This window comes from Saccoglossus kowalevskii, chromosome 16 (assembly GCF_978046115.1).
Source record: "Saccoglossus kowalevskii chromosome 16, keSacKowa6.1, whole genome shotgun sequence".
Classification (NCBI taxonomy): Eukaryota; Metazoa; Hemichordata; class Enteropneusta; family Harrimaniidae; genus Saccoglossus; species Saccoglossus kowalevskii.
The window spans coordinates 22,248,730-22,273,939 of record NC_140656.1 but is presented as its reverse complement, the minus strand read 5'-3'; the positions used below and the strand labels follow the sequence as shown (position 1 = coordinate 22,273,939).

Here is a 25,210-nt window from a genome sequence, read left to right as displayed (position 1 = left end):
AAAAAATGACGTGCATCTAGAACCTGTAATGTCTAATGTATGTACCAAGTTTGAACGAAATCCATCCATCAATGCCAGAAATGCTTGATATTTGATGATTTTTTAGCACAAAAATGACAACCATTCAGCCATTTTAAATAGGATCGTTAAACCAATATATCTGTCCATGACATGATGTATAATGAATATTTAAATTTTAACATAATCAGTCAAAACAAGTCAGAGATATGGGTCTAGAAGCCCATCATTAAGACAAAATGGCTGCCAGTCAACCATTTTGAATGTTATCTGAAAAACAAAATTATTTGCATAAAGGTCCCATAATGTCTAATGTATATATCAAGTTTGAACAAAATCCATCTGTAAACAGCCGAGAAATGCTTGATTTTTTAGCACAAAAATGTCCGCCATTCGGCCATCTTGAATCAGATCGTAAAACAAAATGATGTTTATCAAGGTCCTATAATGTCCAATGTATATACAAGGGTTGAACAAAATCCATCTGTAAACAGCCGGGAAATGCTTGATTTTGATGATTTTTAGCACAAAAATGTCCGCCATTCGGCTATCTTGAATCAGATCGTAAAACAAAATGATGTTTATTAAGGTCCTATAATGTCCAATGTATATACAAGGGTTGAACAAAATCCATCTGTAAACAGCCAGGAAATGCTTGATTTTGATGATTTTTAGCACAAAAATGTCCGCCATTCGGCCATCTTGAATCAGATCGTAAAACAAAATGACGTGCATATGTATGATATCATGTATGATGTATGTGTGAAGTTTGATTGTGATTGGTACAGGCATTTCTAAGATACAGGTCCGGACGCACGCACACACGCACGCACGCACACACGGAGATCAAAACACAAGTCCCCGTTTTCGAACTGCGTCCAAACGGGGGACTAAAATATATACACCATGGCACACATTAGAATAAAAGTTCCTATTCATAATCTTTATGACTTATAAAATGAACAAACCAAAGCAAATATCCTTTATTTCATCTCAAAACAATACACATTTTTTAACTACAAATTCTGTGCAGTCATTTTGCACAGCTTATAGCTTCATGATTTGGGATAATGCAAAAAGCATACGAATAGACTTTACAAATAAAAGTAACCTGACAGTGTTAAAGTATGTGTAATTTTTGAAGCGAATCGGTCAAGATTTGTCTTATATGCAGCTCGTAAAGAATGTACGCCCACACAGATTACACGTAACTGTTCCAGACTTCATCCGAACATGGACTATATAAAGACGACAATCACTTATTCGTAGAGCCACATGTCTTATTCCTGTAGTATGTTAAACCTACCATATCAGATCATATCAAACAAGTGCAGTAATTTTCATTTGTTCCGAGCCTTTACAGCTACATGTATGGTATACACAAAATATCTTCCTTGCTGATAGCTGAACAATACAAAGTTGTTCTTTGGGTTTGTTGTGGATAAATTTTCAGCATCTTAAGGTGCCATCAAGCACATGCAAGATTCTCTGTTCAACGATTGTGGATGGACTATATTACACATTCAATGTAAAGCATTTTCCATGATGATTTTATAGGACACTATTTTTCCCATGCTATCACAGTGTCCTAGTGGACATCTACTGTTACATATCTCCTAGGTTTCTAGTAATTGTGTTCAGCTAGCTCCTGAAGCAGAATCTAAACAGCAATGCATGTTGGGATTTGTTGTAGTGAAGTCAAATGGGACAACACTTTGGATTTTTGATCTGTGTAACTTGCAAATGCTGTAACTTTGTGATTTGATTTTTGGCCAAGTTACTCAAAATTGAGTAGTGCTTTCATCAAATAAGTTTTGGAAACTTATAGACGAATACGGAAGTACATATTTCATACCAATGTGTTTTTTAATAAATAATTTTGTTAAAATCATCTGCTACCTTAATACTAAGTACATTTAATAACATTTTAAAAACTTTGTAGAAAAAATATATAATATCAATAAAAGTTTTAAAACTTTTGAACTGTATTTTGCTGATGTGTGTAATCTGTAACAAATCATAATGACTCGTTTCAGAATAAGCAATCATGTATTAGAAATAGAGAAGGGCAGACACACCTGTATACATTGTTCGCAGAAAAAAATTAGAGGACGTTAAATCATCATTTTTTACATGTCTGGAGCCGTTTCTTAGAGATGACTAGGCCTATTTGGATCAATGTTGGTATGGTGATCATACATATTGGGTTATAGTTTGCATGTCATATTTTTTCTGTGATTCAAGATTTGTACAAAGACAGTATTGGAAAGTATCGATGAAGTCATCGATGGTAATTAGTGCAGGTAGCCCAGGTCAAACCTCATACTTGTGATTTCCATTAGAAAAGCTCATTGGATTGTTGGAAAATCAATGTTTATCAACACAAATGACCCATATGCTATATTTTCAGTGTGATTTAGTTGTTGTTTATTTGAAATCTATTATTGTACTGTATGTGTAGTTTATTTTAATAAGCTTTAATACAGCAACTACCAAAACTGAAATGTCAGATTTCATTAAGGATGTAATAAAGCACTACACTACACTACACTACCCTACCTTACCCTACCCTACCCTACCCTACCCTACCCTACCCTACCCTACCCTACGACCACCACCCTTTAAACTGAAGAAATTTTCTTCATGGAATGTCTTGGGTACCATACAGAAAGTTATTAAATAATTCCAGATAAATTAAAAAGTTATGTCCAGATATTTAAATATATTATGAGTTCAAGAGGGAAGACATAATAATAAAACAATCTAGTAAATATTTATGAATAATATTTAAAATCAGAAATGGCAATGGCGGACATTGTATTTTATCACTATTAAATATTTGATTGCTCTCAACCAATGGAAACTATTTCTAAGGAGGCAATAAATTATTAAACAGTTTTTAATAATATTATTAAAATAAGCTGATTCAGAAGTGGCATCATCTCTGTCATCAGTTAAATAACCCAAGTCTGTCATATAATTGATTCTCTGATTGTTTTCCTAAAAATGAAAATATAAAGCAGCTATAAAATTCATTAAAATTACAATTTTGCAGACCCTGCATGGCCTCCACAAAAATAAAAATAAATAAATTACAGATAACTTTCTAAAATCTTCAGATCAAATAAAATTAAAATTGCTCTTTCACCAAACACAGTACATGAAATTATCTACTATAGTAGTGTGGTGCTTAATAGAGCTTTTTGCATTCGCTGAGAAAACCTGCATTATATGCGTGAAACCAAATGTCAAAACAGGACAAAGGGGTTAGTTGGATTCAACACAAGCAAAACATTTTTTTTTATATTTCCACGCATAAAAATGTGCTGTAAACATTTTTGATGGTCAATTTTGATGAAATAAAAATATCACGATGGTATATTCCTCTCTGAAGGATGGTCATTTCAACATTGAACTAGAAAAAAAAAACGAAATTCATAAATCATTTGATTTTTCATGGCAAATGTTTGATTCACGTATTGTGCAGAATCTTACGGTGTACAGGAAATCTCCTATTAGCATATGAACATGATATGACTTTAAAAAACAATAAACACTGGGTTAAACACATCAGCTGATATGCAAGTTCAAGACGTTTTTCTGCTACAATCTGTCAACGTTGAAGTCAAGGATTAGATCCCACCAATCCATCCAATTTGGAGCAATTTTTTCCTCTCCTGCCTGCAGTGCCGTGTTAGTTTCCTACCTTTTCATGTCTGGCTGCTCACAGTGATGCCATGCAGAGTGTCTATTGCCTATTGTTATGTAATTGCTATATATTCTGTGTACTGCAGCTTAGGTTGGATAAGGTGAGCTCTCGTTACATGTATGCCAATAAAGTATTTTTAAACTGTTACAGTAACTTGACTTTCTTGTGTGTGTTAGTTGTTTAACTTGCAAGTCGTTTTGGTAGGATTAAATCGTGGATTCCAAGTAAATTTCTTGAATAGCCTGCTGGTCAATACAATTCTGCAATGCTTTATGTAGTGTAGCCCATTGGTATCGAGATAGTTCATTGGTAATTGTAGTTCACAGTAGAATATGATCTGGATAAAGTGAAACAAAGTAATACAATTATTTTCTTTTGAAAGATAACCGGTAACTGTCTAATGGCACAAAAAAATGATGCAACCTCTGACATGCAGCTCAATTATTACAACATTTTCAAAAAACAAGATGGCTGCCAGTCGCCATTTTGAATCGAATTGCTAAACCACTGCATGTGCATATGTCCCACATAAGGTACTAGGCACATGCAAAGAATGAACGGAAACGGTCCACAGGATTCTGAAATATGACTGGACAGACTGACGCACGAACGGACGGACAGACTCAGGAACTCACGGACGGTCGGGGACATGTATCCTAACATGTATGATATATGTACTACCGGTAAATTTGAATGAAAACTGACAAAGCATGTCCAAAATACAACATTTTCAAAAAACAAGATGGCTGCCAGTCGGCCATTTTGAATCGAATCGCAAAACCACTGCATGTGCATATGTCCCACATAAAGTACTAGGCACATGCAAAGAATGAATGGAATCGGTCCAAGGGATTCTGAGATATGACTCCGGACGGACGCACACATGGACGGACGGAGACCGAATTATAAGTCCCCGTGTTCGGACTTCGTTCGTACGGGGACAAATAAATCAACAAATAATTAAGATAGTTTAAGCCAAATTTCAATTTTGTACTACTGAGCATGTTATTGCACATATATGCAATGCATTGCGGGAGATAAGTTCCTATTGTATATACGGTAATTGCAAAATAGTATACCCCTGGAAACTCACTAAATTGTATATCATTTTTTGACTCCCCGTGTGCAAAGAACACAAAGGGAGTTTTAGGGGTTAGTGTATCTGTGTGCGTGTGTCTGTTCCACTGATATCTTAAGAACCAATAATCAGATTTTAATGAAACTTGGTACATAGATGCCCTAGGATAATGCTCAAATCTGATTAGTTTATACATTTTACAAACACTGATGGTATGGATACCAAGTATTTTACAAACACTGATGGTATGGATACCAAGTATTTTACAAACACTGATGGTATGGATACCAAGTATTTTACAAACACTGATGGTATGGACACCAAGTATTTTACAAACACTGATGGTATGGATACCAAGTATTTTATAAACACTGATGGTATGGATACCAAGTATTTTACAAACACTGATGGTATGGATACCAAGTATTTTATAAACACTGATGGTATGGATACCAAGTATTTTACAAACACTGATGGTATGGATACCAAGTATTTTATAAACACTGATGGTATGGATACTAAGTATTTTATAAACACTGATGGTATGGATACCAAGTATTTTATAAACACTGATGGTATGGACACCAAGTATTTTATAAACACTGATGGTATGGATACCAAGTATTTTATAAACACTGATGGTATGGATACCAAGTATTTTATAAACACTGATGGTATGGATACCAAGTATTTTACAAACACTGATGGTATGGATACCAAGTATTTTATAAACACTGATGGTATGGATACCAAGTATTTTACAAACACTGATGGTATGGATACCAAGTATTTTATAAACACTGATGGTATGGATACCAAGTATTTTATAAACACTGATGGTATGGATACCAAGTATTTTACAAACACTGATGGTATGGATACCAAGTATTTTATAAACACTGATGGTATGGATACCAAGTATTTTACAAACACTGATGGTATGGATACCAAGTATTTTATAAACACTGATGGTATGGATACCAAGTATTTTACAAACACTGATGGTATGGATACCAAGTATTTTATAAACACTGATGGTATGGATACTAAGTATTTTATAAACACTGATGGTATGGATACCAAGTATTTTATAAACACTGATGGTATGGACACCAAGTATTTTATAAACACTGATGGTATGGATACCAAGTATTTTATAAACACTGATGGTATGGATACCAAGTATTTTATAAACACTGATGGTATGGATACCAAGTATTTTACAAACACTGATGGTATGAATACCAAGTATTTTATAAACACTGATGGTATGGATACCAAGTATTTTATAAACACTGATGGTATGGATACCAAGTATTTTATAAACACTGATGGTATGGACACCAAGTATTTTACAAACACTGATGGTATGGACACCAAGTATTTTATAAACACTGATGATATGGACACCAAGTATTTTACAAACACTGATGGTATGGATACCAAGTATTTTACAAACACTGATGGTATGGATACCAAGTATTTTATAAACACTGATGGTATGGATACCAAGTATTTTATAAACACTGATGGTATGGATACCAAGTATTTTACAAACACTGATGGTATGGATACCAAGTATTTTATAAACACTGATGGTATGGACACCAAGTATTTTATAAACACTGATGGTATGGATACCAAGTATTTTATAACCACTGATGGTATGGATACCAAGTATTTTATAAACACTGATGGTATGGATACCAAGTATTTTACAAACACTGATGGTATGGATACCAAGTATTTTATAAACACTGATGGTATGGATACCAAGTATTTTACAAACACTGATGGTATGGATACCAAGTATTTTAAATAAACACTGATGGTATGGATACCAAGTATTTTATAAACACTGATGGTATGGACACCAAGTATTTTACAAACATTGATGGTATGGACACCAAGTATTTTATAAACACTGATGGTATGGATACCAAGTATTTTATAAACACTGATGGTATGGATACCAAGTATTTTACAAACACTGATGGTATGGATACCAAGTATTTTATAAACACTGATGGTATGGATACCAAGTATTTTATAAACACTGATGGTATGGATACCAAGTATTTTATAAACACTGATGGTATGGATACCAAGTATTTTACAAACACTGATGGTATGGATACCAAGTATTTTAAATAAACACTGATGGTATGGATACCAAGTATTTTATAAACACTGATGGTATGGACACCAAGTATTTTACAAACACTGATGGTATGGACACCAAGTATTTTATAAACACTGATGGTATGGATACCAAGTATTTTATAAACACTGATGGTATGGATACCAAGTATTTTACAAACACTGATGGCATGGATACCAAGTACCCGGTATTTTATAAACACTGATGGTATGGATACCAAGTATTTTACAAACACTGATGGTATGGACACCAAGTATTTTACAAACACTGATGGTATGGATACCAAGTATTTTATAAACACTGATGGTATGGATACCAAGTATTTTACAAACACTGATGGTATGGACACCAAGTATAGTATTTTATAAACACTGATGGTATGGATACCAAGTATTTTATAACCACTGATGGTATGGATACCAAGTATTTTATAACCACTGATGGTATGGATACCAAGTATTTTATAAACACTGATGGTATGGATACCAAGTATTTTATAAACACTGATGGTATGGATACCAAGTATTTTATAAACACTGATGGTATGGATACCAAGTATTTTACAAACACTGATGGAATGGATACCAAGTATTTTATAAACACTGATGGTATGGTTACAGAGTATTTTACAAACACTGATGGTATGGACACCAAGTATTTTATAAACACTGATGGTATGGATACCAAGTATTTTATAAACACTGATGGTATGGATACCAAGTATTTTATAAACACTGATGGAATGGATACCAAGTATTTTATAAACACTGATGGTATGGATACCAAGTATTTTATAAACACTGATGGTATGGATACCAAGTATTTTATAAACACTGATGGTATGGATACCAAGTATTTTACAAACACTGATGGAATGGATACCAAGTATTTTATAAACACTGATGGTATGGATACAGAGTATTTTACAAACACTGATGGAATGGACACCAAGTATTTTACAAACACTGATGGAATGGATACCAAGTATTTTATAAACACTGATGGTATGGATACCAAGTATTTTACAAACACTGATGGTATGGACACCAAGTATTTTACAAACACTGATGGTATGGATACAAAGTATTTTATAAACACTGATGGTATGGATACCAAGTATTTTATAAACACTGATGGTATGGATACCAAGTATTTTATAAACACTGATGGAATGGATACCAAGTATTTTATAAACACTGATGGTATGGATACCAAGTATTTTACAAACACTGATGGAATGGATACCAAGTATTTTATAAACACTGATGGTATGGATACAGAGTATTTTACAAACACTGATGGTATGGACACCAAGTTATTTATAAACACTGATGGTATGGATACCAAGTATTTTATAAACACTGATGGTATGGATACCAAGTATTTTACAAACACTGATGGTATGGACACCAAGTATTTTACAAACACTGATGGTATGGATACCAAGTATTTTATAAACACTGATGGTATGGATACAGAGTATTTTACAAACACTGATGGTATGGAAACCAAGTATTTTATAAACACTGATGGTATGGATACCAAGTATTTTACAAACACTGATGGTATGGACACCAAGTTATTTATAAACACTGATGGTATGGATACCAAGTATTTTATAAACACTGATGGTATGGATACCAAGTATTTTACAAACACTGATGGAATGGATACCAAGTATTTTATAAACACTGATGGTATGGATACAGAGTATTTTACAAACACTGATGGAATGGACACCAAGTATTTTACAAACACTGATGGAATGGATACCAAGTATTTTATAAACACTGATGGTATGGATACCAAGTATTTTACAAACACTGATGGTATGGACACCAAGTATTTTACAAACACTGATGGTATGGATACAAAGTATTTTATAAACACTGATGGTATGGATACCAAGTATTTTATAAACACTGATGGTATGGATACCAAGTATTTTATAAACACTGATGGTATGGATACCAAGTATTTTATAAACACTGATGGTATGGACACCAAGTATTTTATAAACACTGATGGTATGGATACCAAGTATTTTATAAACACTGATGGTATGGACACCAAGTATTTTACAAACACTGATGGTATGGATACCAAGTATTTTATAAACACTGATGGTATGGATACCAAGTATTTTATAAACACTGATGGTATGGATACAAAGTATTTTACAAACACTGATGGTATGGACACCAAGTATTTTATAAACACTGATGGTATGGATACAAAGTATTTTATAAACACTGATGGTATGGATACAAAGTATTTTATAAACACTGATGGTATGGACACAAAGTATTTTACAAACACTGATGGTATGGACACCAAGTATTTTACAAACACTGATGGTATGGATACCAAGTATTTTACAAACATCGATCACGGTATGGACAAACTAGTTATTTTTACCTTGATATGAACAATGATTGTCTTCATTTTGAGGTGATGATTCTGGTGTATTTCTTGATTTGCAATCTCCTTTAGCACTGTCTGGTCTTGCAGGTTTAACGTTCTCTGGAAAATGTCAAGTGACACTGGTTGAGTGTTTTTGCTATGTGAGACGGCAGCAGTGTGTTTTGTAACACGATTGATTATGCAGGAATACAGAGTCGAAATAAAATCCTTGATAATTCTAAAATATACATGCCAGACTTGCCAACACTAGACTGCACTAAATTTGTTACTTTATATTATACACAATTGGAAACAAATACACAGTTATCCTGGACATAATTGTTATCATTTTCATACAAATCTTTTGTAACCCAATAAACACCCTGGATTAGCCACTGCAGTACTGTACATGGTTAACATATTACAGTGTATTTGAGTTTTATTGTCACTTTAGTTCGCTGTAGCAAAACGTGTTCAATTTATTTTAACAATAATAAGGATTAGATTACAATAGATTTGAATGAAAAAGTGATCATTTGGAGTGGATGTTGGAATGCATGGAACTGCCAGGAACTTTGATTTGTTGCTAAAGTTGCTCAACACTGATACTGAAAAAAACAGTATCAGTGGTTAGATCAATAGCGGAATTAACATATGACTGACAAAAATCACCAGCAACACACTTAATTTTGATTGCAGCCATGTGACCTTGAAAGCCTGAATAGATCGCTTAAATTGTCATTGTCCTCTAGCACTGAAGACAATATATCCCGCTGTAAACTGTCACTTCATAAAATGCTGTATCAACACTTGTTCTAAAACATATCATCACTCGTTCAAACATTCAAATTATCTATTGTAAACTATGTCACCAACATTGACACTTTCTCAAGATTTTATTGTTGTCACATTCGAACACTTTCCTTTGTTTAGATTGAACGCAGAAGCCCTATAAGTGTCCCGTCACTTGTTCGCAAATGTTCGCAAAACGTTATTTTTTGTTGCTGTCATTGCAGTCAATCTCAAGTGGGAAAAGATGTATAATATTAATGTGAGAATATCGCAAAGTATGCAGTATGGGTTCAATCCACACGTCGGTTGATGTGATCATCGTACTGCCTTCATGCATATTTTGCGGTATTCTCATGATAACATCATAGTTTACAGCTTCAAACAAGAATTCACCATCTATTTTCAAACATACCTTGACCATTATATGCAGCACTGTGTTGTTGAACATGGGTCTTCAATGGCATCTGTCTTAAATCATCACAGTACCTCTCCATTTCATGGTGTCGCATATCATTAAAGGTTTTAATGGCCTCATCTGGTTCATATTTTAAACAGTCTATCAAGTATCTGCAAACCATGTATCCAGTTCTATTGAGACCGTGCGTACAATGAACACCGATAATTACAGAACTCTTGGATTGAGTAACTTCAAGAAACTTGCTAACAGTCTCTTTAAAAATCGTTACAGACTCTTCTGATGGAAGCCTTTTGCCTGGAATCTTAATTTTCTTATACTGAACTTTGATATTTTTGCCGTCAATTGCAACATCCTTATCTGTTATATCTTTCTTGTTGTAGTAACGATCTGTATTGGTAAGGTCAATGACTAAAGCTAAGTTTTTCACATCTCTAAACAAATCTTGAAGACTGAAAGGTTTGGCTTCCTTAAGTTTACGAGAAAATGCATCACACAGTGGTACTTTGAAAGCCAGTATTTGTGCATTTTCTTTAATCTCTAGTGGTGTGCCAAATGGTTCATATTTCTCCCAGCGATCTGGCACTTTATTTTTTCGCTTTGGCATATTTTATTTCATTAGACTGTTGTACAAGTAGTCTAAGCAGAAGATGTGGTATATTTATATCCAAACAATAACCAACATGCAAGTCTGATTTTCACGCAAGTGTGTAGAGGCTGTCTTGGTGCTCACTCACAAATGAATGATAGTTGCTGGTCTTTTAGAAAATCTGTGTGCAGAATAAAAACAGATGATGATGAACTGTGAACATTTCAACTAAACTAAATAGCAGAGGTGTGCCTATGGTCAATACAAGTCATAGTTGAATGACCTAGTAACCAATAATTAATGTAATTATTGGATTTTTATTGGAGATCTGCTCCTAATCAAGCAAATACAATACGTGTATTTTGAACACTAGGACAATAATATATGATAATATATGAGAAGAAGCAAAAGATAAAGCAATCAAACCCAAATTATTGAATTAAAAGTTGGTTGAAAAAATGATTTCATATTCATATGCACTATATATAAATTATCTTTTTGGAATGCAGCTCCTCATCTCCTTGGTTACTAGTGATGTTGTTTTCCCCATCATCTCTAATAATCTATCTAACTGCTGGTCTGAATTCATATTGATACATGTATCAAAAGTTCATAAAGTTCATTTTGTATCGGACCGACTACTGCATAGATAAGTTTAAACTACCTGAAATTTGGCAATAGTTCAACCCCAGAATGGATCTTCTGTTTTTGTTTGTAGCAATTTTCATGTCATCTTACATGAATACGCACAGTATTTTAAAGCTAGGAAAAATAAAAAAAAATTAACCAGTGTGATTTTGGATTTGTTAAAAAAATGCTGTGACAGTATATCTAACTGGTGGTGGGATCGCAAAGCCAATTATAAAAGGTCGATAAATTGTAAACAAATATTTACGCGAAAGATGCCCATGGGAACTGTTTAATATATTTGAAAGTTAAATTTCTATAATTTATTATATAAAAACTGTTGAAAATGGTTACATGTACTTACTACAATATTATGATTAGCTAATGACTATCTCTTCGGTGCCAGCATATTTATTTACACATAAAAATAATGTAAGTACGTCTGGACTGTAGACAAAACGTCTGTCAGTGATGGACAATATTTTGAAACAAGGTAGGTAATCAGTTGTTGTAATCACAGTCCCTTTTTCAGCTGGAGGGACTTTGTTCTAATTTTAACATCCAGAGTAATTTCAACATCTTGGTGGATTTCACTGTAATTCTAAGAAATGGTTGACGTATTTTTTCTTCCAAGTAATATCAAATAAATGCATGACTACATCCGTAATGATATAAATTCGAGTGTCTTCCCGTCATAGCTTTCTGAAGCTGGCACATACTTGTTTTCTTTTTTTAGATTGAGATACCTTGAATTGGACAGATTTATCCTTGCCGTTATTCCGGAGTGTTGTTTGGCCTTTAACTTAGAATGTATATCTTTAAATGGTCCACAATCTCCAAAAACCTTCCGCTGTATCTATCAGCAGCATGTGTACACAGTCGAAGAACTATGGTCCTGATCAAAGCGCCCTCAACATCAGAGTGCGAGAAATGTCAGTCAGATATCCACGTGTCATAGGTCATCATCTTTGATATTAACCAATCAACGATCTCTTTATATATCGTGTTCATACACGATCCAAATCCTTGATTCGTTTCATTGTTGTCAACATTCGCGGCGAGTACATACGATCTTGGGACCTACAGTTACAAAATGCCTCAGCCCGTACCGTGTTTAGATCTCAGGGTTACCGCCGAAGCCAACCAAGGTGGTCGCAAGTACATGGAGGACCTGACTTCCATCATATTTGAGCGAGATATCAACAAAGAAGTAGCTTTTTTCGCCATTTACGATGGGCACGGTGGGCGCGAGGCTGCGATGTTCGCCCGGGAACACCTATGGGAAAACATCAAGAAACAAAAAGGATTTTATAGTAAAGATCCGGACGCGGTTGTCCGTGCGATTAGACAAGGATTCCTGGTGACGCACAATGCTATGTGGAAACAGCTGCGTGAGTATTTTCTACCCTGTGTGCGGTTTTGTATTGCCTTTGATTTTGGCGGTTAAAATCGGTATATCACCAGTCATGGCCTCGAACCCGACCCCCGGACAATAAAACTCACGACGTGATGTCAGTTTACCCATGACATTTGCGTATAGACTAAATTTCGTTCCTCGGAACATTGAAAGAAATGATACTTATTATGGAAACCGTAATCATATCCAATGCATTGCATATCCAATGCGACCTCAATCGGGCTCGATTTACAGAGTTGTACACCATTGATCAGGGCCGACTAGTTTTGTTTACAGTCACGAATCAAGATTTTTTTCCGGACTGTGATTGATGGACCTACTGAAAACATTACATGTGTTAGAAAATATCCCAAAACGAACGATGTAAACGACTATCTTGTTAGATCGTTAAATAATTTGTTCGTGGTCCCAGCGTGTGACATTTAGCTGTGCTGTGGTGCCTTTATATTTTCTACATCATGGGAGGTAATTGTAAACCCATTGCCACTCACGCTTTGTCGTATAACGCTTTCAAAGTGAATATTCAAGAAAGTTTCTGGTTGATTTTTCAACTGTAAATTAGAAATATTGGCCAGATTCAACAATTGTTTCATCATGGCCTGTACTCTGCATGTTCATTGTGGGTGCACATCTGTTTTTAACACCTGTCGCAATGCAAATTAACAAGCTCTATCCTTTTGCAGTGATAACAAGTCTAATTTTTCTTTTCTTTTCTTTTTTAAATTCACAGCTAAGTGGCCCAAGTCATTGTCCGGTCTTCCTAGCACTGCTGGTACAACTGTCAGTGCTGTGATTATTCGAGGTGTGCGCATGTTTGTGGCACATGTTGGCGATTCTGGCGTTACTTTGGCTTTAAAGGAGCCGAATAAAGACAGGCTGCGTGGAGTGCCGTTAACGTCCGATCATAAACCTGAGTCGCCAAAGGAGAGAAAAAGAATAGAAAGATTAGGAGGCAGAGTTGTAAATAAATCTGGCGTTCAGCGTGTTGTGTGGAAGCGACCGAGGCTGTCGCATAGTGGACCAATAAGACGAAGTACTAAAATTGATCATATACCTTTCTTGGCAGTGGCACGATCTTTAGGTAAGGGTTAACTGTTTCACAATTTCATATATTGTTTATAAGCATTGAAAACATTTCATGTTCAGCCTTGCATTATTTCTTGTTCATTTACCACACCAAAGTTTCTTTCAAAATTCTATAAATGAAAATGTGATGATTTTTTTTTTAAAGTTGGTAGACATAGTTGTATCTCACCAAGAACTTTCTTGTAATACATATATTGGGGATTCTGTGAATGAAATGAATATTAAAAAAGTTACCATTATTTATTGCGAAATAAAAAAAAAAAGATCCTAGAACATGAGTCTTCCCACTCTCATTACAGTTATAGCCTGGAGCATTGTTAATCTCCCCAAGTGTCGGATGTGACATTAAGGTCATTCCCAGAGGTAAAAATAGATGCATATGCAAGTTTGAGATAGGAATGGCTTCCTTGTTCAGTAACATTGAGCTGTCTTTGTTATGCAAATGAGTCAATGTCATGGGTCATGGTACAATGCTATGACCAGTGGTGAAGCAGTTTCTTTGATAACAGACAGCATTAGAAGTAAAAATTTATATAAATAATTTAATTTTTTTGTAGAAAATTATAGATTACATACTTTTGCACAGAGATTACCTTAATTTCGCTAAAGTATCATGTGTGACTGGCGGCCATTTTAATTAATATGAACTCCAGTTTTGCATGTTTTCAGTTTAAAATGGCTGTCAGAATAGGACCTAATACTAACCAACCACATCTATTACTATTAGTAGTGAAAGTCAATTACATTCAGAAATCTCTGAAATTTGTTGTAATCATTCACAACATAATATCAGTCTTTATTTCTTTTTACTGAATTTTCCCACAGTTTTGAGCGTGATGCTGAAAGGAAAAGAGACTGAATTCATGGTTTCGGTAGAAACAAGCTTGGATATACACCTTATTTTTACACATATTCAAAACTTAATACTGTACCATATACGGTCTTGTAATTGTAAAAATACAAAAAATGAAAATTATAAGTTAGATTTTTGAATTGATTATTAGTATTAAATTATCTGAATTAATTATTTACATTAACTCAATTTTAAAATGAAATAAAATACAATTCTTAAATATTTCTCAAATTACAATAACAATTTAAATTATTGATGAAGTCTACAACAAAATAAATTCTAATCAATTATTTTTTAAGCAGAAGCCCTTCAAAGATAAAACTAAAAATATTGTCATTATGATAAACAATGTACATTTCAGAAAAGTACAAATGTTGGTTATTTAAATTGAAGTCATAGAAAATTGATCCGGAATGAAAAAAATACTGTTCTTGAACAAGCAGTGATAAATGCAAACATGATATGACTGATACCTTTCATTTAAAATGAGGGAAAATGTCCCTCTTTGTATAAATGGTGGGGGGGGGGGCTGAATGGATAATACATGTATTAAGAAAGTACCATAGAGTATCACATCCTTAATGTACCTCTATCAATATACAGATACTTGTACATATTCAACTTGTGTTGTGTTAAATGTATCGTCTACATCAGGTATTTACTTAGGCATTCATTCATTGCATAATGTACCACAATAGAAATGCAGCCTTGAATTAAATTCTTGTGGTAACATGTTTTGCCTGCAACTGTGTTGGGGTGTGCCTAAATACACCAGTTTAGCATCTGTCATTATAATCTTTGTTTATTTTTTTCATAAACAAATTCAGTTAATGGTTTTTCTCTGTCATATTCAAGTGTGTTTTGTATACAAGTATTGGTACATGTCATAGAAATGAACAGTACATGGTAGGCTTTCTTGACATTTGACTCTACATGCAGTGGTTTTATGTCCACTGTCGTGTCTTCATTTCACTGAAAAATGCTTACTACCCGAGCACTGGCTGTTTATTAGAGGCAGATCTAGACATTATCCGTTTCACCACTAGTTCCCACTTTTCGTTTATAGTCTGCACTTTCCTTCAGAAGTTTGAGACACTAAAAAAACTGAAAATTGAAATAGAATTTTGTCTAGTTGTGAAAAGTTTAAAAATTTGTAATTCATAGATACATTTTAAAGTCTCTTTAGCAAAATAAATTGATCATTTTTTTTTCTTGAATGACCAATACTGTTCTTGGTACTTATGTAATAACCAAATACATGTATGATATCTCTGCTACAAGAATGTATGGTCTGTGTGTCTTAGGCTTCTGTTAATTCTGAGCCCTGAGATGATTGATACATAGTCTTACAAAATGAAAATTTCTAGTAATTCATCTAGTGGGGCTTGACCATTTATGTCTAGTGCTGTGAAATACTTTATTTTAGCTGGAATTAGTTCTTGCTGAATAAACATTTTGTCTGTTTTGTATGAAGTGTCTCTGACTCTTAATGTAAAATATAGTAAACAAGGAAAATATATGAAAATTGGCTGGAATTTATTTTCTTTCAGAAAAATAGCAAAAAAAAATATTAAGTGAAAATAAAGTAATTTACTATATGCATTGAACTATAAATTTGAAATATGTGAAGAAAATTATGGGAAATGTACCTTTGACCATATTAATTAGTCCCTGTAAGTGTTCGGACAGAGTCTGAAAACGAGGACTTGTAATTCGGTCCGCGTCCGTCCGTCCGGAGTCATATCTCAGAATCCCTTGGACCGATTCCGTTCATTCTTTGCATGTGTCTAGTACTTTATGTGGGACATATGCACATGCAGAGTTTCAGCGATTTGATTCAAAGTGGCCGACTGGCAGCCATCTTGTTTTTTTAAAATGTCGTATTTTGGACATGCTTTGTCAGTTTTCATTCAAATTTAGTACATCGATCATACATGTTAGGATACATGTCCCCGACCGTCCGTGAGTTCCTGAGTCTGTCCGTCCGTCCGTTCGTGCGCCAGTCTGTCAATAGTAATATTTCAGAATCCTGTGGACCGATTCCGTTCCTTCTTTGCATGTGCCTAGTACCTTATGTGGGACATATGCACATGCAGTGGTTTAGCGATTCAATTCAAAATGCCCGACTGGCAGCCATCTTGTTTTTTGAAAATGTTGTATTTTGGACATGCTTTGTCAGTTGTCATTCAAACTTGGTACATAGATTATACTTGTTAGGATACATTTCCATGACGATTTATTTCGCAATTGGATCAAAGATGGTCGACTGACAGGCATCTTGTTTTTTTGTTTTTTTTATGCGGTATCTTGGACGTGCTCTGTCAGTTTTCATTGCAAATTTGGCACATACATGTACTTTATGTTAGGATGCATGTCCGTGACAATTTGTTTCAATATCTGGTCAAGGATGGCCGATTGACAGCCATCTGACTTTTTGGCCTTACTATATTTCCACAATTTATGTACCATTTTCATTCGTATTTGGCACATACATCATACATATCAGTGTTTCATAATCAGATCAAAGATGGCCGAATAACGGTTGTTTTTTGTTTTTTTTGGCCATATTACTACTACACGGAACACGTGTTTTGATGTAAATAAACAATCTGTTGTATACGCCACTAGGAACTCAAGTTTCAAGGACACGCCCGCGACAACCCCTCCGCTTTAATATGACGAGCACAAAGAGAACTTTCAAAAATTTAACGGGGACTGTGTCATTTTCAATGACTTGTTTTTTTAAACATAATTGTAATTTTTTTGTTTTACAACAGGTGATCTGTGGAGTTATGATTTTTATCGTGGTGAATTTCTTGTGTCGCCAGAGCCTGATATATCAGTCCATCGCATCAATCCGAACTACCACAAGTTTCTGGTGCTTGCCAGCGATGGTCTCTGGAACATGGTATCGCCACAGGAAGCTGCCGATTTTGTAGATCACTGTGAACGTGAAAGGAAGAGTCCAAACGTATGTACACATTTTATCGGTGCTGCTTCTTAACTGCAAATGCCAAGAACTTTCTTAACTTGTTTCACAAAATATTGTTTTTATTCCATTGTGTTCTGAATTTTGATAGGCGCTATTACTCAAGGTGAAAGGGGGATAGCATTTGTTTTAATTTATAGTTCAATTAATCGCAGGATATTAATGTGTTTTATTGTATTTCAGCATAAACCGTGGCTGGGACACGTCTCTCATCGATTGGTTACAAGAGCATTGGAAAAGTGGCGTTCAAGAATGATGCGTGCAGATAACACTTCAGTGATCGTCATATTTACCGAGCATCCCGAGGGCAATGACGATGATTCGGCAACAGTCTCTGAGGTCGAAGAGGAAGACGAGCCAATTAAAAAGGAGCCGGATTGTGTTCCCGGCAAACCGGCCCTACTTAGACACAAGGCGATCACAAACAGAGACACATTTGTTTCGGTGAAAAGACAAGCTGTTGAGGCCGCTCTTAAAGAGAGCACAGGCTTCAGTAAAAAACTAAAAACAAATCACAAGGAAAACAACTCTTCATCGTCTAGCAGCAAGGCAATACCAGGAAGTTTGAAATCCCATCCTGGGGTGGCTAATTTTGCAAATCCAATCCTAATTACAGGCGATAGAACATCGCCACGGAGACATTCTCTACAGAATACTTTCATGGTCAATAGACAGGGAGGCTCGTCTACTCTGGCATCGTCACCTTCATCATCATCATCATCAGGGCCAAAAAAGATAAACCACAGTACCTCACTGTCATTTAGATAGTTTAATTTTAATGAATTAATAGTATTTTACTGCCTCTTGTGTAAGCTTTCCTGAAGAGAATATTTTTTTTTAAATTACAATTATTTGTTCCATAATTACAATGCATCTGATCACTGTTGGCTTTTTATTTTTGTTTCAGGGAATGTAATCTCTTCTCAGAGTGCAATGAAGAGTATGCTCTTTATAGTTATCATGTATGTGCACCATGTATGACTCTTTTATTCTTGTGCATCTCCACTATAGCAATTTCCCCGGGTAGGTAGAAATATTGTCACCAACATTCCAGATTCTTTTTCAATGTATTTCTATTAAAATGTCAAAAATGACGATTTTGTGCATGTACTATATCAATGTTGAAAAAGTGCTCATCTATTTAAAAGCATTGTATTGTCAGAGCCTGTGTTTTAGTATTTTATGCTCTGTTGTATTTCCCAAAAGTGTATATGAAATAACCCTCCTCCCTGTTTGGAATGTTTGATTCACCCTTACCTACCGTATTTCGATATCAAATTGAACAATTAAAAAAATGTATATATTTTTTTTATAATTAATTCATTACCGTAAATGTGTCAAGAAGTCCTCTGAAGCAACCAACATTGAGATTGTGCTGTTCTAAATGTTTTTATTGTTCTATGTACATTAAGTCAACATGTAAAAAAGTTATGATGTATGTTTCGTGTTTACACCAATGCTGTACATTTTCATCGATTATTATTATTTATTGAAATACTTATGAACTAAATCAGCTTATCACATTCACACCAAGTTTCAAAAAATATTTAAATGTATGTGCATTGTGCTAATGTTTTTATTCAAACTGTTTTAATCAGTGTAAATATAGGTGGATATTTTACAGATGCCATTTTCGAATTTCATCTACCGTAGTCGGTCTGTTCTCGGCCACTTGCAGCTGTATATATATATATATATATATATACTAGTATAATATTTATCTTTTTCGGTGAGTTTTTAAAAAAGTATTTTTTTGTTTTTGTTTTCACATTTTGTAATCACACCTGCATATTTTAAATGAATTGTCTAGTTCCATTAATAGGCCAAATATAAATCTATAGCTTGCTAAATTAAATATTTAAGTTTAAATGATTTTTTTTTTCATAATGTTTCCAAGTTCCACTGGAACCTTTTTATCTTATCTCAGTCATCTTGTATCTTGCCACTGATTGGCTGTATTTTCTGGATAATGTCCATTTCAGAAACTGAAAAGCAGCCAACATTCTCAGGGTTTTAAACACTTCTTTGAAGGGAAAACAAATTTAAATGTTAAAAATACATTTTCATTAACAATAAAGAGAAATATTTCACGTAAAGTTGAACAGATGATGTTACCACAAAAGCCATTAACCCAACAAATGTTAAATTATTATTATAAAAATGCAATTTCTATAGATGTTGAATCTTTTTGTACATGTGTTGCAAATCTTGTCAAATTATTCTGGTGTCATGATCAGATTGCTTGATATTCTGTATTTTCTATCGCATTAACTCAAGTGTAATTTATTCATAGCTTTCATTTTAAAATGACACAGCAAGCATGAATGTGAACTTTGTGCAAAAATATTGAACACTGAAGCTAGACTAAAACTCTAAAAGTAACAACACTTTACAGAAATTACAGTTTCAAATTACAATGTAACCTTACACTTTGTGACAAAACTTTACTGTATTTTCTCTATTAGTAGCGCATACACCTATTAAAGTGTGTCCATGGTCTAAATGATAATCCAGTGTAAAATAAATCCAATGTTTTGTTTATGTGCACTTTTTTTGAGGTGTGCATCTAATAGAGCAAATACAGTATGTTTTTACTGTAGAAAAATTCATGCTGAAATCTTTGCCAATTTGTACTACAGACTGAAGTAATTTTGTGATTTGGTTTCTCGCTGTGTTGGACATTTTAATAATTGCTTGTAAATATATAGTTATGGGAAATTATTGTGGGAAAAGAGTGGAAATTTACACCGGTAACCATCATCGACAAATGAAGTTGGGATGGTACTTTTCCCATTGGTGTCTTAGGACAGGATATTTTTGTGATGTCCCAAATATTAGGGGTCATTTCAGATCTTCTTAATTTTTACTTTTATTCTCAAAGATTGATGGGTGAATCCTTCAAAGTTCTCGAAACATTCAATATGACACATAGTACTAAAGCCCCACAACCTTAGCAGTAACTTGTACAAGTGATATTTTTTTAGATGTTCTGCGCTTGTAAATACTAAAGTAATTTTGTCCATCTTGCGCTTAATTGTTTATTTTAAATTTGGTTGGCTATTAAGTTATTTTAATGTGTGACATATTTTATTATTTCAGAGTAAGAACGGTACATGTCTGTTTTAATATGACTCTGAAAATAAAATGTTTTTACATCAACTTCATTGGTCTTTGTGTTTATCAGTGGATTGTGGTTGAATGCATTGCAAGCTCCTTCAGGTATAACAATCTGTCGTAATATTGAACCATCAACTAACAAAATTATGCCATTCAGTTGATAATCCGTAATAAAGTTCACTGTTCACTCCTTATAAATACAAAGAGTATTCAGTATATTCTATAGTTATATTGAATATATTTCTACAAAGTATCTTGTGTATGGACTGGAATAATCATAGCCTTGTTTCATAGTGGAATCAAAACGCAGATGCAGAATTCCAAAATATGGTTCTAAAATGAATGGGAAAGAAAAATCTTCCATAAAATGTTGAGTAAACTTAAATGTACATTTCTCTAAATTACAGAAAGTCATACAATTAATACAGGTAACTATAGATATGGTGAATAAATTCCATTGAGATAAATAACAGAATACAGTAGGGGGTTAGAGTAAGTCAATTCAAAGCTACTTAATATAAGATTGTATCTGATTGGCTACTCAACACCTGTCGACCAATCACAGAGCAGCTTGTTTATTGGCAGTTTTTTTTTTACAATGTATCAAATTTTGCCTTGTTTTTAAATAAAGGATGGATGCAGCTAACAAGTAAAAATGTGAAAAATTTAAAGCACTGCAAATTCCTAATATTTTGCTGAATAAAAAGTTCAAACAAATAAGAAAATTCAAATAAAATTTAACTGCTTATTTCCATGAAAACAATTCCCCAGTACTGATCATTTTTTAGTAATTAGTACATGTCTACATGTGTCATGCTCTGGTGCCTGGTTGTGCATATGTTCATCAATTGATCGATTCGCATTAAACAAAAACAAAAAAAGAAACCTTCTAGAATTCAGCTAAAATGATATCTTTATCTAGTATTGGGGGGGGGGAAAATACTGTCTTCACTGACAGTATTTGATGAAATGAGCGTGGCAATCAGAAAAGGAATGGCGGAAAGCAGTAGGAAGTTTGTCAGTATTGTCATCAACTTTAGAAGCTTAGATGTTCAAGTTCAAATATTTCAAAGTTCATTTGGTTTTGCGTTCATATGATAAAAATGTAGTCCCACAATGTACTGCATTGCTTTCGGGCACAGGTTGCCAGAGAATTTCCCGCAATGGTGGTGAACATTGGATGGCAAGTATATCACAACTAGTAACGGACCACCTTGATATAACGTACAGTGTATCATTTTTTTCTGTTCACATATGTAAATAAACCTGCCACATCTCTGGCTATATCCATCATTATCGAATGAAGTGTAACTGAATTGATTCATTGTATTGACCGATGGTGGCGCTATTATATTAGCATTCCCCCATCGGAGCTTGTGACGGAAGATCTTATAGCAGTTTATTTGTGGACACTTTCAATTTTGTTTTACCAACATTTACTAATATTTGTTATTATGAAACCCTATTTCGGCGATTTTTTACAGTTGTCTGTCGTTAGTTGATACCTAACATTTCGGATTGTGTATGTTGTTCATCTTTCAAAATTATCATCCATATATACGTCAGACTTGGACGATGTGAAAAGCTTTCCGGAAATCGAACGACATCACAGTCGATCCGTGTCCATTAGCGGACGCAGGATTTTGTCCAAGAATGATTTCAAATATTATAATTGGCTGTGGAGGTTACATACACCGTGATGCCAAATACACCCCCACCCCCCCCCATGCGGGATTAAAATACTTAATAGCATGTTTCCGACTTTGAAAATGTGTTTCACTCCCACCTCTATATATGTAATAATAATAATGATGATGACATCATGATATTGGCGTGAATTAATTATTATACTCCAAATTTCATGTTTTGTCATCGCTGCCAACTTCTTTAAAGTAATAAATCATGTTCGTTTTATAATGCTATTCTCTCAGATTTCTGACCATGGTGTAGCCGGTATATATAGATATAATAAATGAACCACGTTAAGGAAACAGATAATGTTTGTGTTCCAAATCATTTAATACATTTTCTCAGGCTATTTATTATTTTTTATATCGGATAATACTTTAATATTTGGTGATTGATTTGTCACTCACCAAAAACATATTACCGTTCAAAGGTGTCAGTGTAAGTCAGGTGAATTGTTAGTTATTGATATGAAATCATATGAGGCAAAGTGTCCTAAACTGCAAAATAAAAAAAAAAAATGCTTCTTCCATTTTGGCGCAATTAACACATTTTAAGTGAATCGGACATTCTCTAAAAGTAACTAAGCATACTACAATTACCATGTTCACATCATTACGCCGATGTAGTTTACGTAACTTACGTCGGCCGTGGAGGTATAAAAAGATTTATACCTCCATGCATCGGCGTAAGTGAAAAACATATGTGAACACGTTACACCGATATAAAAGGGTTTAAAATGGCGGAATTTAAAGTCTCTTGTAGGGAGGTATCAGTACTGGCGTAAATATTATGTAATACAATGTAGTTACTTCGGCCTCAGACTAGTAATACAGGGGCAACACCGGCGACCATTCACATAGGGTGTTATTGAAAGTGTATTGGCGTAATAATAATTGTTATTGTTATCGTATCCTCTATGGAACTTTGATATACAATAAAATACAATAAAGGTATAGTAATTAATAAAATAAAATAAAATGAAATTGAAAGAGTATAAGACAAAGTTATTAATAGAATATAATAAATTAAAGTAAATGTTTTTATTTATTTATTTGTTATCTATATCTATATGTATTATCAAGTGTTATCTTATTTCAAAGTAGGCAGACTAGCAATATTTGTACATTATACGTTATTATATGTCTGTGTACATTCCAATTTTCACTGCATGTGTACCCGGGGGGCAGTTGATACATAGCTTGGTAGGGAGGTGACCATTTTATACCTGGATAGTGGCAAAATCTATACCCATATTTATACCAAAGTGCAATTTCTGTCATCACTGTTTATTCCAAATAAATTTTACTGAGAAATATGCGCTCTCTCCTATTCCGTATTAAATCTACGTTTAAATGTTGATTGACTTGTTTAATTTCCGGGTTGATGTATATATGGATCTGTGGTGGAGATATTCGCTCATATACGGACCCATAAGTATACCAAATCGGAAAAATATTACCGATATACCTATCTTGGCCAGAAATAAGACCGATACTTATACCTAAAATCAAAAAAACGAGACCCATTCAGGGGCACGTCCCCATTAATAGGCAAGTTCTATGCATTGCCCCGGGCATGTGTGTAGTTATGGCATTTTACATGGCTCAGATATAATTAAACTGTTACTATCGGTACTGGAATGAAAGAATACACAAACCACATAAATATATCAGATATATGGTCAGCTGAAACATTACCTGTTTACGAGTCACCAACATTGTTGGCTTATCCATGCAGTGACCTCCATATTTACGTCTCTTGTTATAATTGCCTCTTGTTATCGAACAAGATATATTAACAAAATATCGATTTATCATATGTTTCTCTATACCCAGATCACTGCTTGTGGTGACGTTGTTAAAAACCGTACCTGTTCTATTAGAAGCGTAAGTGAATGACAAAGATGACAATATGTTAACACATATTACAGTGATTTGGAGAGGTTCTTCTAATATAGTAAATACGGTATTCTCTTATTTGTACTTCATGTATACGGGATTTGTTCTAAGGTTTAATACTTAGATTTATATATATATAAATGGCAGTTAGATATTATATATTGATTTGAATCATAAAGTACAGTGAAAAGTACGGGTCGCACCTTGTGAAATGAAACGAGTGCGGGTCAGTGCGGGTACTATCAATGCAAGTTTACCCGTACTTGTCTGAACCCTGTCGCATCACGAGGCCCATCACGATCCGCATCACGCGTCGAGTCGATGTAAACGACTGATTTCGAAGTAAAAAGATAAGCCTGGCACTGGTGG

At 34.2% G+C, this 25,210-nt stretch overlaps 2 protein-coding genes across 3 annotated transcripts; one reads left to right on the top strand and one right to left on the bottom strand.

The window, feature by feature from the left end:
* Nucleotides 1–9,370: 9,370 nt before the first annotated feature.
* On the bottom strand, nucleotides 9,371–11,891 carry LOC146733754 (RNA/RNP complex-1-interacting phosphatase-like). The gene is made up of 3 exons (XM_085490937.1): nucleotides 11,830–11,891; nucleotides 10,574–11,346; nucleotides 9,371–9,489 (listed from the first exon to the last, which is right to left on the bottom strand). Exons 2-3 carry the CDS (start codon nucleotides 11,181–11,183, stop codon nucleotides 9,371–9,373), a joined length of 729 nt encoding a protein of 242 aa, XP_085347063.1. The 5' UTR covers nucleotides 11,184–11,346; nucleotides 11,830–11,891.
* A 914-nt stretch (nucleotides 11,892–12,805) lies between these two features.
* On the top strand, nucleotides 12,806–21,296 carry LOC100371587 (protein phosphatase 1D-like). 2 transcript variants are annotated; one of them, XM_002738713.4, is made up of 4 exons: nucleotides 12,806–13,183; nucleotides 13,940–14,290; nucleotides 17,926–18,119; nucleotides 18,321–21,296. In XM_002738713.4, exons 1-4 carry the CDS (start codon nucleotides 12,886–12,888, stop codon nucleotides 18,903–18,905), a joined length of 1,428 nt encoding a protein of 475 aa, XP_002738759.1. In that variant the 5' UTR covers nucleotides 12,806–12,885; the 3' UTR covers nucleotides 18,906–21,296. The 2 variants fall into 2 exon arrangements, with proteins under 2 accessions (XP_002738759.1, XP_077868766.1); XM_078012640.2 differs by lacking the exon at nucleotides 12,806–13,183 and adding an exon at nucleotides 13,576–13,674.
* Nucleotides 21,297–25,210: the final 3,914 nt, after the last annotated feature.